Source organism: Ceratosolen solmsi, unplaced genomic scaffold (assembly GCF_000503995.2).
Source record: "Ceratosolen solmsi marchali unplaced genomic scaffold, CerSol_1.0 scaffold25, whole genome shotgun sequence".
Taxonomy (NCBI): Eukaryota; Metazoa; Arthropoda; class Insecta; order Hymenoptera; family Agaonidae; genus Ceratosolen; species Ceratosolen solmsi.
This window is the reverse complement of record NW_011948444.1, coordinates 549,646-567,383: the sequence shown is the minus strand read 5'-3', so window position 1 is coordinate 567,383 and position 17,738 is coordinate 549,646. Positions and strand designations below refer to the sequence as shown.

The window sequence follows — 17,738 nt, the reverse complement described above, 5'->3', positions numbered from 1 at the left end:
ACCAGAAGCGAGATAGCGGGCGTGTAAATATTTACGTGCGCATGCGCGATGGAGCCCGGCACAAGCGGCGTCACGTGACCGACGCTCCACCTAACTATAAATATCAGCGGAACAACCGGCCGGTCTCATAACGCATTTGACATTCGGCTCGTTGTAACGGTCGTTCGCGCGTGCCCTCCTCCTCCCCTCCTCTCGTCGTCTTTTGTTCAACAGCCGTACGTTAATTAATCACTCATTGGTGCATCGTTATCGCTCTCGGGGTGTGCTGCTTCTCCTTCATCCGTCTTCCAGGATCTACTCGATCAGCGAGTACTTACCCGCCCTAGTCCCAGTGAGTATCGGATCGCGCGTACCTCCCCTCTCCTCTCCCAGTGTGATTAAGCCGTCGCCGCAGTCGCCGCCGTCAGGTCCTTCCTGTCTGGAGCGCGTCGCCGTTCGTTTCCATCCGATCTACCAGGTCCGGACGAGTAACGCACGGGAGCATAGCCGTCTGGATCCCCGGCAAAGTGTAGCGGAGGTGGGCAAAACGAGCGGGAGCAAGCTCTACTCGGATCTCAACTTCTCGGACCTCAATTTCCGATAAGCCTCCCCCGCGATGGCCGGCTTTTGGGAATGGGACTACTCCAGTCGAAACGGTAAGTAGTCTCGCCTGGTCATACCAACCACGGCGGCTACGAGATGACACCGACTCGCTGTCGACCGACCGGTGGTTTTGCGCTGGCGGGCAGAGGAGAAAGAGAGAGGAAATTTGGTTTGTTGGCGTTTAGCAAACGGCGCGCGCTGTGTCGAGCTCTATGTGACATTTTCTAGGTCAGCCAAGCTCGCGCGACTCGAACTCGCTTCCAGCGTTGTTTACGCCTACGTACTCAACAGAGCGGCTCACAATCCACAAACGCTCGCGCTGGCTTTGCTTTCTCTCCCCCTGCCCCAGCCACTGCCATTAATCTATTATTGAGGCGCGAGTTTAGAAAGCTCGACCAAGTGTCGCGCGTCGTGCGAACATCTATCTTGCCTACCCTTCCCGCATAACATTGTTAATAATTTAAACTCGAGATCACCATCTATCTATTCACTCATTCAATAGACGACACATTTCTATTTTTTTTTCTCCCATCGAACAAAAATAGTCACCAAAATAAAGTCTTGCGTCCAGTTGTGTCACTAAGCAACGAGATTATTTATTAATCAATCACGGCTCTTATAGAGGTTATCGCGAAGCACATTTTCTCCTCGGTTTGCAAAATTGTTTGATTTATGAAGAAGATATGTTCATCATGAGTCAATGGAGTTTTTTAATGGTTGAATGTCGCGTGACTTTCCCAAACCCAACTTGACACATTATCGCGTAATCGTCGAAGGCATCTAATCGTTATTTGCTTACATACCCGTCACGACAACATAGCGTACACTTTAGAGCGTAAAGAATGTATGTCTTTCTTTCGTTATTCCCCTCACCCCACCAATTCTCCCTCTCCATCAACTTTAACGATCTTTTATTACGCGCTTCCACCATCTACCTCTAATTTACAATCATTCGTGGTTTATAGCGCCCATAAGCTTAATGTGCAATGCGCCTCGTTGCCGTGAAAGTGGTCTAGCAAGAGAAAAAAATTTTCAATTCAGTCAAATTTCAGCCTTTTGAAAATGTGTCTAGATGTGCGTGAAACGACCGCTCGGTGAAACAATGGCAATCGATGCTTTTATTAGAAAATTGATGTTAAGACTGTCCGCGCTATTAGTAGAGATCAATCTTTATAGCTTTTCCTTTGATTTATCTTCGTAAAACCGTAACGCGTAAGGGAAAATGCCATTTCGTGATCCATCCTCTCGTACACTCCATAATTAATGTCATATTTTCAATCTAGCCCCGTCATAATTTTTCCGTCGAATATTTCGAATACTTCGGATGGATGATTGAGCGAAGGTGAAAGGGAGAGAACTCATCATCTTAAAGAGAATAAAAATACTTTTGCCCGATAGTGGCTCGACTCGCTGTCTCGACGCTGTCATGACGCCACGCATCACTCTAGCCGACAAATAATTTGTTGGAAATAGTAAGATCCAATTTACCTCGAATCGACAAAATCGTTATTTCAATGCGGCGGATATGGTCGACGAGAGCCCGGCAACACGAAACAATTCACTCTTTTAAATAATGTCACTCTCTTTATATCATAATATCGTATGCCCCGCCATGACACTCACAGCCGCAACAATACAAATTGGCTCGCGTCTTTACTTTTGTAATTCCATGTTTATGTTTAGTGCCCAAAAGTAATGCGCTTGGTCAATAAAGCAACTGCTTTATGATAAAACCAAATGTTTATAAAGAAAAGTTAACTTTTCTTGATGGGCCAAAGAGCACGTAGCATCGATCGATCCTTCTCACTCTATAACGATAATCCATCAACGGAGTCTACTCGCGAGATCTAGAAATGATCCGCGGAGCCAGAACTTTCAATAATAATTCACCCGTCGAGCAATCTCGTCCTGATACTCCAATTATTGCCTTATAGACAACTTAATTCCCGAAGCTCTTACAGCGCATCATACATATCCAAGATAAAACTTTAATAATCGGCAAATCGTTCGCGCGATCAAAGTGTGTCTTGTCTCTCGCGCGTAAAATAAACATTTCGAGACAAGAGTCGAGCACCATTTTCGTCTCCTCTGATTAATAATGATAACATCAACAACAACAATAACAATAACAATGATAATAATAACGACGACGACGACGATGACGATGACGAAAGTAATAATAATGATGATGATGATACCGTTGATGGCCAATTTGGTAAGACAAGCCTGAGGAGTATTTGTATGTGACGGTGTCAGAGTCGGGTACGGTGGGACTAATCGCGTCATTACTCGTGTCTCGGCGCACATTGGCCGCGATAAAATTTAGTACAGATGGGACTTTTTTTTCGATCGCTCGCCATTCCCGAAGGCTGCGATTCCTGACGGGAGCTATGATCCTCAATCGAGCACAAAGTAGACGGAAGAGAGGAGGGGTAGCATCGAGGCTGATCCCCACCACTCGGAGCAACGAGCATCCATCGAGACTTATTATCGGTTACGCAGGGTCCGTTGCTTCTACGACGGAGGGGGGGGGGGCTTCTGTCTCACCCCGCGAGTCAACTTTTAAACGGGAGCGACGGCGAAAGCGACGGTAGCCACCTGGAAAAGCTGTTGTGGAGTTGGGTAGGTGATCGTTGAACGGTTGTGGTCAGAATTCTTAAGCGCACGAACGATTGATTACCTTTATCATCGCCACCACCATGTCGAGGCCACCTTCGTGCTATCGACGTTTCCTTCTTCTTCTTCTTTTCATTGTTTTTGTATTGTTGGTAATTGTAGTGGTCGATCGTGTGTTGCCGATGGACGGAATAGTACTCTTTAATAATGGATTTCGATCGAGCGAGAAAAATGGATTTTGTGCTATTCCATTGGTTATTCAAGCTTCGGTGCTTTATTAATTTAACCACTCCGAATAAATGAAAGCTCGGGCTGTCTCGATGTGTAAGCTTGTGAGCCAGCTCTCTACGGCCACGTTTTGACTTATGAAAAACTTTTCTTTTTCCTTTTTTTTTTTACCGATATTATTATAATATTATTATTATTCAGTATTATTATGATTCCGTTTATTTTATTAATAGATTTATTAATTGTTTTATTATTTTCATTTGAATTTCTCGTTAGTCGACGTGGAAGAAAATATAAAGGATAATTTATGTGATACCTTGAGTCGCGTAGCTAAAATAATACGTCTAATGTAAATGAACGAAATTTATTCAATGTAAGAAGAGAGATAGATAATAATCGGCTGGAGATAGATAAATCGAGTTACTGTTTACGTCGTACACCGTCGCTTTTTGGCTTTGAGAATGCATCATGGCTAATTTAAAATATCTAATCATGGTCGTGGCGCTTACTCGTATCCATCGATTATCGCTGTATTTTTAGCAAATGTAGCTATTTCGTAATACTATTCGATAATTGTGAAAATTACAATGGGATTTGAAGTGACGTTAGCGCGCGCATATCATCGATATTCCTTTAACGCATCTTAAAATATATGTAAGAGCTATTTCATAAATTTTATTCGTATCAACAGGGGTATTTTGCCATTCGTTGAAAATATTTAACAAAAAAAAAAAACAAAAAAAAAACGGAATTACGTCGACAAAGATCAATCAAAATTATCTTTTAACCCTAATTTATTACTTAATTGCTTAATTGTTGCAAGTCACTTTTTCTCGACCTCGACAGCTTCTATTCTAAATATATTCTCGAAATAGACTACAATTTACAAGATATTAATTTGTAGATTGATTAAATATGCCAAACCAGTGAATATTTAAACGACGCTTTAACATTAGTACAACGTAATCGTATCATCTGCCTAATTGGCTTAATAATAATTCATTATAAAGTGCTATAGTATTAAAATAATAAATTATTATTATTATTAATGTACATTGCGAAGTTAAATTTTATTTCAATTGTATTAAACGCGAGTTCATTATTCTCTGCAATTGAATGGTCAACCATTACTAATCTTATATTGCTATATACGTTATATAGTATAATTATAATAGTATTATTATATAAAGAATTAAAATATGTCTATTTATTTCAATTAATTAATACTTGAGAAAAAGTTCTATTATTGTATGAGAGGTGGGTAACTTTGCTCTCCACGGAGACACGGAATCTTCAAAGTTTTCACGCCAAATCCTCTCCATTCCAACCAAACCCCGTCGATACCTGCCTATGTACAATCCTTTTCTCCCACAATCACAATTAACAACATAAAATCCTTTAATTTTTTATAATTATAAAACTCTATCATAATTCACACGCCGGTTCTTTAGGATTGCATTGTTTGAAAAATAAAATAATGATTAAATTACAATTATAAATTATTTTTGTCATTACGAACGGCAACGCAAAAAAAAGTTAAAAGAAGAAAAAATTTATTAAGGGCGTAATCGATTTCGGTGAATTTATTTGATATCAAAAAGCCTATAAACAAATTCAGAGCGGCAATAGCATTTTTTAAGCTCGGAGTATTAACTATTTCTTGTTAATTTGAATTCTTAAACTCATGCATACAAATTCACACAATTATATGGATTATCTTTTCTTATCGACAGTACAATTAAAGCTAAATTTTTACGATAAAGACGCGATTGCCATAGCAGACGATTCGTTACTTTATTGACAGAAACAAATAGAATGTTCTATTACTTGCAATCTGCAATGGTGTGTGTAATCGATAGACTCGATAAACACTAGTCACTATAAATTGTTTACTTGAAAAGTAAATGAAAATTGAAGTTGAAGCTGAAGCTTTTTGATGGAAGGCAAACATTGCACCGTAAGTCCGATTTGGGCCGTGTAATTGTTGAAAATCGTCAAAACTCGTGGCATTCGTAAATAATTCGGGGGGTCAATTTGTGATCGCTAGTTCAATTTGCCCATAATATCTCTCGAATCAGAAGCATACTCGCACATATCGAGACGGTGCTAGCGAAATTTAACCGAACCCGAGCCACAGTAGGGCTTTGGCACAGTGATGCACGAAACTCGGAAAAAATCGAGTGAAACTGGGTCTATTGGAAATAGGCGCCTAGTTAAAGTCACAGAGTATCATCGCCGAGCTCATCGATCTTTCCAGTCGATCGATTAGCTCTTCCCCGCCCCCCTCCCGCTCTACCGCGACTGCCGCTTTCATCCGATTTCGTCCTTCAGACTGACACGATCGACATGAACTGTTTCTCGTTCAGCATGTCATGAGTTGCATTCGTAATAAAAAAAAACTTTGATTTCTGACCTACTGATCAATGCAGCTGTGCTGAATTCCTCGGAATTTAATGGAAATGCGGGTGGGGGGAAGGGGAGCTTTACTAGAACCGTTAATTACGAATTTCGAACAGTTGTTTGTAAGTAACGGTAGATGGCAATCCAATTTTATGTTATTATTTGCCGTTAATTTACTATACATGATGATGATGATTATTATTGTTGTTGTTGTTGTTATTATTATTATTATTATAATAGCGTAATAAGAAGGACGTATCAAATTAAGACGAATGCCAATGATCCGTTAAATGGATCTTTATTCGTTTTGTAGTATCGTAATAAAAATACAGGCAAGACTATTGTTATACGAGACTGATTGATTATTATGTTTCCGAGGTACAAGGGAACTCGTATGGACTTAATGTCGTAGTTGAACGTCTAGTAATCAGCCGCGTATTTTCTTTCATTTCGACATTGTAATCTTATATTATGAGAATACTAAGTTGCCTGGTCGTTGGTTTTATACGGAACCCAAATTCTCAATCCATAGCAATGAGATTTAATTACATCGATAGCTACTACTTAACTTGGTTATTAAAAAAAATGAAGAATTTACGTTAACAAATAATCTTATTACATAAGAAATGACATAGTGGTCTTTGAGAAATGAAAAAATCCTCAATATTAATTCTAATATATTATAATGTTTAATAGTGCCAATTATTAAGAAAGATATAAAATATTTATCATGAAATAACGAGAAATTATTGGGAAATGATAATTGAAATAATGAGCATATCACTTTAATGCCCTCTATCAATTAAAATTCTTCAACAATTAGAATGTCTCGGTCCGTCCATTTTCCATAGTTTTTATTAAATATCTTGAGTGAAATTTTCTACATTATGGTATTTTCTTATAATCGCATATGCTGTGAAAGTAATCGATATTACATGAGAAAACGGAGTTTTTAGAAGTGTCGACATATGGAAGTCTTGTGTTTATAAAATATCCAAGAGACCGCGATTTTATTTAATTTTCATGAAAGGCAAATGGATGCGTCGTCAACCTTTCGTCTCGTTTCTTTGACTCTTAAGAAACATTTTGAGAGGAACCCGTTCAATACGACCGTTTTTAATCTTTCCTTTTATCTTTTAATGTTTTTTTTTCTTTTCTTTTTTTTTTTTTTTTTTTGATTATTTTTGGCATATCTTCGACCGAGCGAAACCGGTTTTAGCTGCCGATCGAGCGCCGTATAAAGTATCCAACGCGTAATTGTTACGCCGCTTGTTACCAAGCGTTGTTGGCCTTTGCTGTCGCGAGCTTTAAAATATCGATACTCCGTTCGAGTGTATTCACGACTTGGCCTTCCTCAAGCATCGTCAAACGCCTCGATTTTTAAAAGCTGCTCGAGATAAATCGCAAGCTTAACTTCCGTCTCATTGGACTTTTAAAACGTACATTTTCTAAAGACCGCCAATGATTTACAAATAGATTTATTATTATTATTATTTTTTTTTTTTAATTAAACGTGATATACTCATAATTGTTACGGTTAGAAGAATTTAAGACAATTTGTTGAAGGTGCGTAAGTTGGTATGTCTGAAAATATGTTACAAGTATGAAAAAGTATGAAATATTATGATTACTCCGTGACGCTGCATATTTACTACTTCATTAGTGTCATTTGGGCGTGCGCATATTTGGTGAATTTTACAGAAAATGAAACTAATATTAATGCACGAATTGGGACATTTTGCAGAAATATAGTTGCACATAGACATAAAAAGATACTCGTACTAAGCGATTTTATTCCTTATGTCGTTCTATTGTTTTTAACTTAAAATGATAATGATGCATTGCTAATTCTTCAACAAATGATCAAACTAAATCATTTTTCATCTAACATTACTTCATCATTATTCTCATTAAATAAAATTAATAATAAATGTTGTCCTTAATAATAAAATACACCGGTCATATCTCTTTATCAGTGTTTCATGAATCATTCGGCATCGTATAAATATTGAAACACTCTTTCGTTAAGTATATCCTCGTAATATGCGCAGCAAGTTATAAGACAAAAACAAAAAAAAAAAGTACAAACCATCTTTCTTCAATGCTCAAAGATGCGTAGTATCGTTATTAGACATTTTATCGTACGAAATGAAAATTCTGAAAGGTTCGGTTACAAGAGTCTGTGAAAAAAGACAAGGGTCGCAGTAAAAGGACGCGCGACTCCTTTCAAGGAATAAGTAAATAACATAACATTATAGATAATTATGAGTATCGTAATGTAATAGATGAGCGTAGTAGTATTTATTAAAGATAATAAAGATTTCAATATCCTTAAAAAGTACCATTTCTGCATCATTATCAATAATTTCTAATAAAATTAATGAGCGGTAATGGGGTAGGCACGTCAAATTAATCAATAATTGTATAAAACTATCGAGAAAAAAATCTCTTAATGATTAGAAATCCGCAGTGAATTTATTATAATTGCATGCTATGAATGATAAATTAATTGAAAATCGTTGATTATCGATGCCCATTATAAGTATTACATATTTGTTAAATATTATTCTTTATGTTATGGTAATGTAAAAGTAGGTAAAGGCAAAATATTAAATTAAATATTAAATAAAATTCCACAATTCTGCATAAAGGGTTTCAATTTATTCAAAAACTATAGATAGTACTAAGCTTTACATAGTTGTATTAAAAAATCATCGGCCACTTCTTTTAATAGTGCATGCATGTATATACCAACTGGCTTTCACATTTGCCATAAAGTCATTGTCATCGTCGCGGTATTTTCGATCCAATAACACTAATACAATATAATGAAATTTTTCATTAGTGTATTTATTCATACTGTCACAAGAGAATACACATAAGCAGGTAAATAAGCATTGGTTTGGCCATTAATAGTAATGGTTACTTCAATCGCGCTCAATTGATTTAGAAATTGCAGTCTTTCTTTTCTTTTTATTACGATTATTAGTATTGCCGTTGTGGTTGTTGTTGCTGTTGTTATTAGTTTGATTCAGAATAATCGTCGGAATGTCGAATTGTAGTACTCTTAAACAAATTACCGGCGAGGGTATACTTTGTGCTATGTACTTGTTAGTATGGACAAATGTCACCTTCAAAGCAAAAGCGTAGCAGCATGGCTTCTCCAAACACAGTAAAACACTTGCCAGATGGCCGGGGAAAGTAGTGCTCTTTGTCTAATCATATTAACGTAATACGTATTCGCTATCAGAATTATACGAAGTCTAGGAATGACTAATTAATGACTCCGCTACATCTGTCCACGAGTTTATTTTAAATTACATAATATGCTTATTTAGCGCAATCGCATCGTATTAATATGCCTTGTATTAAAACTCATACTACCACACTCGCAACAAAGTTAAAGCTCTGTATAATCAACGATACATGCTATTCCTAGTCTAATAATTAGCTCGATTATAAAATATCCACGAGAAAGCGCCAACTAGAAGAATATAGGACTGGTGCTGCAACGATTTTTTTTTCTCAATCATAAGTAGAAAATTCTTTAAAACAACATTGGATTAATTGAAAAAAATATCATTATGAGGAGGAGGCTTGTCGCATATCAATACGAAATTAATTGTATACAATGGAAAAAAGGTTAAATAGAATAAATGGGTTAGGAATGAAAGAGTAATGGAATGCAGTAAAACAAAAAGTGTAAATTATTTATATTTTTAACCAAAGGTTTTTAAGAGTAAATGTTTTAAAAGCGAAATATGCATTTATCACTCGAATGTTAGAGATTTAATTACAAAAATAAATAATGATGGATTTATGAGATTGCGCGTATCAAAAGGGGATATTTTCTCAAGCACGTTTTCGCTGCCTCTAATCCCATATCTTAATTCTTACATATCGGCCTGCCGGCAAATATTTTCTTCTTCTCTTATTTTATTTGCGTGTTCTTGAACCGTATGAATCATATCATATCGCTTTATAATTTTACACTAATTTCCAAGCAATGCCACTCGCACCGAAACACATTATTGTTAAGCTCGCTTCTCAAAAATATTTAATTAACGCAAGCCTTAAATTTCAGCTGGCAAATTATAAATACGCCAACTGCACGGGTCTTACGAAATAAGCAATGAAGTGCATTCGGTAATAATAATCATTGGTAAAGTTCTTGTAAGCCTGAAGGCAATCATAGCCGAGTGATTACAGCGGAGCGCACTCTAATTTTCCTTATTTAAACGCATTAAAGTAGCGTCCCTTTGTTTCTTTGCCTTTGCTCGGATTGTTTGATTTCTCGACTCCTTAAACGTCGATCTTTAAAGCTTCGCCGCGAAGCCAGTGGTTGTTTATTGAGCAAATAGGTCGCGCGTGCTCTATAGATAGGATCGATTATCGCCAGGCACGACGCGGTCTTCGTGCTTTTATTTACATTCGGAGCTTAAAATACCGCTTGAGTGATCGAAAAGAGGAAGGAATACTTTTCGCCAATCGACAGAATTGCGCCGTAAGTTATTTGGTCCCAAGAGCGCATAACAGCGTGGCTCGAGTCTTGGAATGTTTCCCTCCTCGAATGCTCCTTTTTCGTACGGCTAAATTCGAAATTACGATAACCCGCCCCGCCCCCTCTCCCGCCCCCTGTCCATCCATCGACTCTACCATCGCAGCCGCGTGTACGCAATTTAATGTGTTTGAGGCGTGGCCCTGGTTTCTTTAGCTCGTCGATAAATAAACGCGAATCTCTTTTTTCCTTCTCCGTCTCTTTCCACTCCCGAGCGCTCTCGTTCTCTCTCTCGAACTCCTTCTTCCCCTTTAGTAATATCAATTACCAAAGGCTTCGAATTGGGGGGGGGGGGGGGGAGTGAATAGGAGCTTTATTGCTCGACGCACAGCGTAGTGTAAAGTTACGTGGGAACACTGGCGTTGTCCTGGCAAAATAATGTTCTATTCGCAATATTGATTGGTTGAAGCCGAGCGAGAGCTGCCGTGGATTTGAATGAACTCGTGTGGAGGAAGCGCTTTGCGAATCAGTGTTATTCGTGGGAAAAGGTGCGAAAGCTCGAGACCGACTCGTGGGCAAATACGAATAAGAATTGCCAAGCGTAAAATATTGATGAGAAATGATGTTAATGCGTGTGACGTTCAATTCATAATATTATCGTCGTCATCATCATAGTCTATATAATAAATATGTATACGCGCGTAATTGTAGGTGAGCCACGTGACATTATCTTATCGTCTACGTCAATGTACACCAATTGTTCTCCGTACGCGTCTAATGTGTGTACATTCGTCAAATATGTACGCGTCGTACGAGCAGGCCAACGATATTTCAAAGAGATGCGTTGAGAAATATTTGCTCGTGAGACTTTCCGTGTTATCGACATCGCACTTTATTATAATATAGACTTTGGGTGTGTCGAACACTCGTCTCTATAATTGCTTGCCGAGTACGCGATAGAGATAGAGAGAGAGAGAGAGAGAGAGAGAGCCAAGCGAGCCTGATTTCTTACAAGCCGTTTAAAAAAATTATAATGGTTGGATGTTAAAAGATATATAGTCACTTTTATTCATTAAATTTTGAATTTAATTCTCAAAATACATCTTTATTTTATTTAATATACGCTTAATACTTTGTTTGATTTATATTGTTTAGGCGTTTATATGTAAAAAAATTAAGACTTCGTATTATCTTCCGGAATGACAGTGTCTATAAAAATGCTTTTATTCATTGTTAATATATTTTAAAGCTCTGACAAGTATTTTTATCTTCACACTTTGAATTATACAATTTACGACGGAACGTATTTGTTCTTTTTAAAAATCAACAAGATGAATTCCCATGTATTCATAATGCCTGTCCCCCTCCCCTTCTCATACATCACTGCCATTATCTCCTTTCATTAATCGAAATAAATAAATTAAAAATCTATGGAATAGTGGTGGGAGGTGAATTATTCCTTTTAAGAATGAATTGGAAAATTTTATGGAAGACATCATTTTTTTATTTAAATATTTACGTTCGATAAAACGTCAACAGGAATAAATAAATGTATCGTACAAGCATTATCTCGATAAGTTTGCTCCGAATATTTAATGTAAGTTTGTGATTCTTATCGAATAATAACATTACAACGAGAGCAGCAGCAGCAACATCAACACCAAACAAACAACAAGATTAATAATAACGGCGAATATAGTAATAGCGAGTACGATTACTTTTTATCTTATGTTGATAAAATTAAAAAGAAAGAGAAAAAAAGAAGGATGAAAATTCCTTTTCTAAAAATGCTTACGCATCTGAGTAAAGAAAATTGAAAGTGTGCTGGCACGAGATATCGCGTTTTGAACCTGGCTCGGTCTTAGTAGTAGTAGTAGTAGTAGTAGTAGTAATAGTAATTGGCGTTCCATCCAGTAAAATGTACCACGTGCTCGACAATACACATAGCGATAAGAGTCACTCAACCTGTAATGTTCCCTAAACGAGTATCGGCTTGTTGCGCAGGTATACCAAGTCTCGTGAGTATGTCATGCATGAGATAAGATGAATTATAATCAATGGCATGCATTAGTATTCATTGGTTAGTAGCTTCATAAAAAAAAAAAATCGCGATGCAGCGCGTTTCAGAGATATAATGCTTGCAGAAACGGCGAGCATTCGTCCTCTCTAATTTGTAAATACCTCGGTAACCGCATGGATTAACTCCATTAATGCGCTGTCCCAGTCTAACACTTTTCTAAAGACGCTTATAATTATCGTTCGATACAGTTCGCTTGCAATGATAATTGTATTCCAATTAATTTTTCCATTTATGCACTCGAGCACATTACGTATTATACTTTAAAATAAGCGGATAAAAAGTTGTTTAAATCTTCGTTCGAATGAGAAGATACAAAGCCGAGTATAATACTCGATTTTACACTTAAAATTAAGAAAGATCTGCAGCGCTCGGTCGCTTTGCGGAATTAATTTTTCACGTAAGTAAATTAATTTTTATCATTTATACTGGACGATTAATGATTAGCGATCAAGTAGCATTCACAATGGCGGCTCGGTTTGTCCCGTAAATTTCCCTATTCCAGCCTAATTTAATTGCAAATGACAATCTCGAAAGCGTATAGCGAAAAATAAAGATTACACGTAGTACGTGGAAAACGAATCGATAAGTTACTCGCCAATGTACATCTCGATTATCGCGGAACATTTGTCATTCTCAATATACTCTTGTAGGAACAAACACGGAGACTCGGAACGAATGGCGCGGCCAGTATTGAACGGGAGGAGGGTAAAAGCTCGAAATCGATAGTAATCCAGTCGGAAGTGGCTTAAGCTGCCTTACGGAGTATTCGTTAAAATTGGAAAATGCCAACTATTTGTTTATGTATTGATATGTTGAGTGAGAGAGAGAGAGAGAGAGAGAGAGAGAGAGAGAGAAGAGAGAGAGAAGAGAGGCAGGTGTTGGCGACACGCCGGAAACCGCGAAATCTTAGCTTCGTCTAGCACCGTTTAGCTGCGTCACTGTCTCAATCTGTCGTTCTTTAAAACGCAAGGTAATTACAGAGCAGCGTGTTTCCGGCTCACCTCTATACAATTGGCTTATTATGTAGAATAAAAAATTCAATTGCCAGAGCAATGAAATCGATTGGTTAAATAATACCGAGATCATGGTCGTTCTTGGGCACCGATAAGCCTCGTAATCAAAAGCGACGAACAGCTCATTCAAATGTCACGTTCGCCTGTCATAGAAATTCAATAAGAACTTTTTAAATGTCATCGATAATAAAATATCTTCTTACTTGGGATAAGAAGAGTTCTTTATGGAATGAAGTATCGACATTTTCTACGTTCGTTACTCGAGATATCAACAGGCGTTCGACGATTTATTCGACGATTCGCGTCTCCACGTAAACAATGATGGTGTCGTTACTATCGACCCGCATTCGTCATTTACGCCCTCTTAAAGAACTTTTAACTTTCATTCGACTTTTTATCGCTGATATCAATAATTCGCTTCTTGGAGTGAATGAGCAAACAGAAAAAAGAAAAAATCATCGAGTTGTATTCGCTCGTACGAATTTTCCAATAATAGTGTGGTATCTATTCCTGTGACGATGAGATATTTAATCGGAGATTCCAAGTCATTGTAATGCCATTGGAATTAAAGGTCTATTTTTCAATGGTAATATATAATTGAATTGATATTGCAAAGTGCATTAAGGAGACTAACCTAACGTATGTAATTTAATAGCTATTATTAAGTATTAGGCAAATTTAACGAATAACTTTTTGAAGCAAACACTTTCGTAATTCAAATTCTTTCAAACAGTACATACTAAGATGAATACTATTTCAATGTAACCGATAGCTGATGATTAACATACTTTACAAATAAAAATCTAATACCGGTTATTGTTCCGTGAACATTGAGTATTAAACTTTATAATTTATCGTACAACTTTAACTAACATTATTTAGCGGCTAAAATATTAAAACATGTGATAAAATTGCTTCACGAAAATTATTTTTGTCATTTACCAGATATTGGTAATAGGAAAAGCAAATGATTAACTTTCTGGTAATTCCCTTGCTTGGTCGTTTTAACGGCAAAAGACAAAATTTGCGAAAATACAAGTTAAAATGTTGAATCAAATAATACAAACGACAAAAGCCATTAATTAATGACAATATAATTTGCCTTAAAACTATTTAAAGGTAGGATAACCAATTTCTATTTAGTAATTCGAATATAAGACATTTTATTGCAATTGCATATATATATATATATATATATATATATATATATATATATATATGCATATATATATGTTATTATTGAATAAAAACAATAGAATAAAATTTCGATTGAATTGGCGTTAAAAATTTTGTTGCGCATGCGTGTAGTAATGATTCAGTGCAAATGACAACATTATGATAATATATTTACATTTAGAATTAGCGAATGTCGATTAACGATAAGTAAAATTTATAATCTATTCACTTTATTTATATTAAATCCTCGGTTTTTTAAATACAAAAATATCTGCGTGCTTGCTTATTCAACATAAAATATTTAATTATTCAAAGCATTGATAATTAAATTATTATTATTACGTAAAGTCATTAGTTTGTGTAACATTTAAAATAATTAACACTAAGTACATTAATTAAGATAATTTATTTATTTCAAGGTGATGTGATATTTAATCATTATAAAGAATATGGGGCATCGTATAATCAAATAATGTAATAGAATTGTTTTAATATGTGGTATTATAAAAAGAGTTAAACACTATAACCGACTGATGTTTATATTATGTTTTAATTTATAAATATAATGTAATATGTTAATAAATCACAATGGAATTAAAATTTACTAACGAAATAATTAAATTGAATAGGATAGAAAACATTTGTCATTGTGATATTTTCTATAAAACTTATGAATGTAGAAATGAGACGTCCAACGTTTTGAAATAGAAAAATAATATATCGTTTAGGTAAAACTGTATCAATGAAGTTTAATTATTCGAGTAAAAACGAAAACTAATTTTTTTTTTATAAATTTGTCTTTTGATATATTAAAATTATATTTTAAATTACTATGGAATAATTTATTAATATGTGAAAATATTGTCATACTGATCTGAAATGAAGTTTCAGATAGTAAGATAGTCAAGTATTCGGTAATGAAAATGTATTAATAGAATTATTATAGAATAGTAATATGTATTCGATATTAATTTTTTATCGAGTATAGAAGAAAATGTGCTATTCCTTAATACAGTAATGAATGCATCTTATGCCTGTTGCGTGCTGGCAGAATATTTATTTAACGCTCATCAGCAATATCAGTAACTATTATTATTATTATTACTATTGTTATTATTTTTATTAAATGAAGAGAAAGTTTAAAGCAATAATATACGACACAATTAAATCAATATAGTGAATTTTCGTTCGTGTATATTGTTAAAACGGTTGCCGCTGGAAATTGAAAAATTTATATAAAATTAACTCATTACTGGGTAATTGTAAGTTTATATTAACTTCCCTTTTAACATGTGCAAACAATATTAACTGAATTCATATAATTTATCCATTCGTTCACCTTGTTTTCACTTTCTCACTATACTAATGCATTGATACTCAAACAAATGACAAGCATTAGAAAGGTAGAAGAAATTCTATCTTTCTTCACTTTTACAAATAATTTTCAGATATAAATTCAGAATTAATAATTTATTATTATAACGAGAGAATAAAATGAAAGTATTTTTGTGTACACCTTCCGATAATTTTCGTCATAAATGATTAAATAAATTTTTGGCTTCGGTATAGATTTCTATCAGTAAAGTCTACATTTATTATTTAGATAATCATTGTGTATATTTTGTTCCCTACGATAATTAAATTCACATTTATTATATCATTTTTAATTACTTTAATTAATAAGATGTGTATTGTTTTGTGGAAGAATCGTTAACCGTATTATTATTTACTTATTCACTTACCTACTTTATGCCCATAATGCATAATTATTTAAATAGTTGATATATCATATCATTCATTAATATAAAAAAAAGGTACAGTTCGATTTGTGTGGCCATTTTAACCGCAGTTATTATAAAATCTTATCTGTTGGATTCTTAAAATAATCTATTACTTTTGAAATCAATATAAGCTTTGCCACCCTGGGATAATTAAAATAATTTTCAATAAACATATATGATATTAATTTCGGCTTAGTATTATTTCTATCACTATCGCGTATCACTCTTACTTAATGATAATTACAATCGTGTCGCTGTGAAAATTCAAATATTGCGTGCTAATCATCAATTAGAAGAAAATTAAATAAGTAGGATACAATGTTAAACGAAAAATTACTTTTACTTACTGTATAACTGATTAAATTACATATAAGTAACTCTATTTTTCTAAAATGTGGTGCCATGCTTGCAGTATTATCTCATAAAATGTATCTCATTATTTAATATTGTGTATATAAAAGTTTATAAAGCATTGCATACTTGTTGAGAGCAAAAAATGAAAAAAAAACTGGAACACTGACCCATATTACTTAAATAAAAGTGTAAGAAGTTGGTAGCGATCAAACAATCAGTCAACTTTCAAAGTCGTAAAACAAACTTCTGCTACCGTATGTAATTTTCATAAAACAAATTTTAATGCAAATTTCATTCGAATTAATTTTAACTTTAAATATTTTCAAAATACTGGAGTAACTTAATGGATTATTATCTGTAAGCGAAAGAAACATGTTCTTCCATACCTTTAATTCGTCGTACCTTTATTTTTCAGCTAATCATAACTATTATGAAAAACAATATTCTCTATATCGGAAAACCTATAAAAAGAGTAATAAATTAATTACTCCGTACGAAATATTATAGTTGTCATATTAAAAAATGTAGCGGTATTTAAGGAAATTATATTGGCAATAAAAATTGTTACGGAGAAGTCAAGAATGTCGAAACACTTTATGAAAATGAAAAATTGTCAAGTATAAAAGCGCCACACATACAAGCGCCTTCACTCTCATGCATTTGTCTATTTACGCGCGCACATAAATTCTTAATTAATTAAGTTTAGCGACGCCTTTTAATATTAATAATAGATTTAAAATAATAGAACGATGGCTTTTAAGCACTTCAGTTGTAATACAAACAAAACAGGAGGAAAACATCTATAAACCGTTCGTTTTCAATCTTGCAATAGCTATTAAATATATTAATGAGAGGTATTTTATTTTTAATAGTTCAATGTGTACGAGAAGTTTTATATCTTCGTTCAATCCCAGTAAATTATGTTACGCAAGCGATCAATAAACCTATTTTTTAATACATTTAAGTCTTTCTTAAATTAATAGGATTCTTGTGCATTGCAGAGACAGTAG

General features: G+C 34.7%; 1 protein-coding gene across 2 annotated transcripts in view; it reads left to right on the top strand.

Annotated features, from left to right (window-relative positions):
* The first annotated feature begins 110 nt into the window (after window positions 1-110).
* CAH1 (carbonic anhydrase 1) overlaps window positions 111-17,738 on the top strand; it is a 57,514-nt gene continuing 39,886 nt past the window's right edge. For both annotated transcript variants that reach the window (XM_011504315.1, XM_011504314.1), the window contains exon 1: window positions 111-635. In XM_011504315.1, the coding sequence (XP_011502617.1) occupies window positions 596-635 (40 nt within the window). In that variant the 5' untranslated portion in view covers window positions 111-595. The remainder of the gene's footprint in view (window positions 636-17,738) is intronic.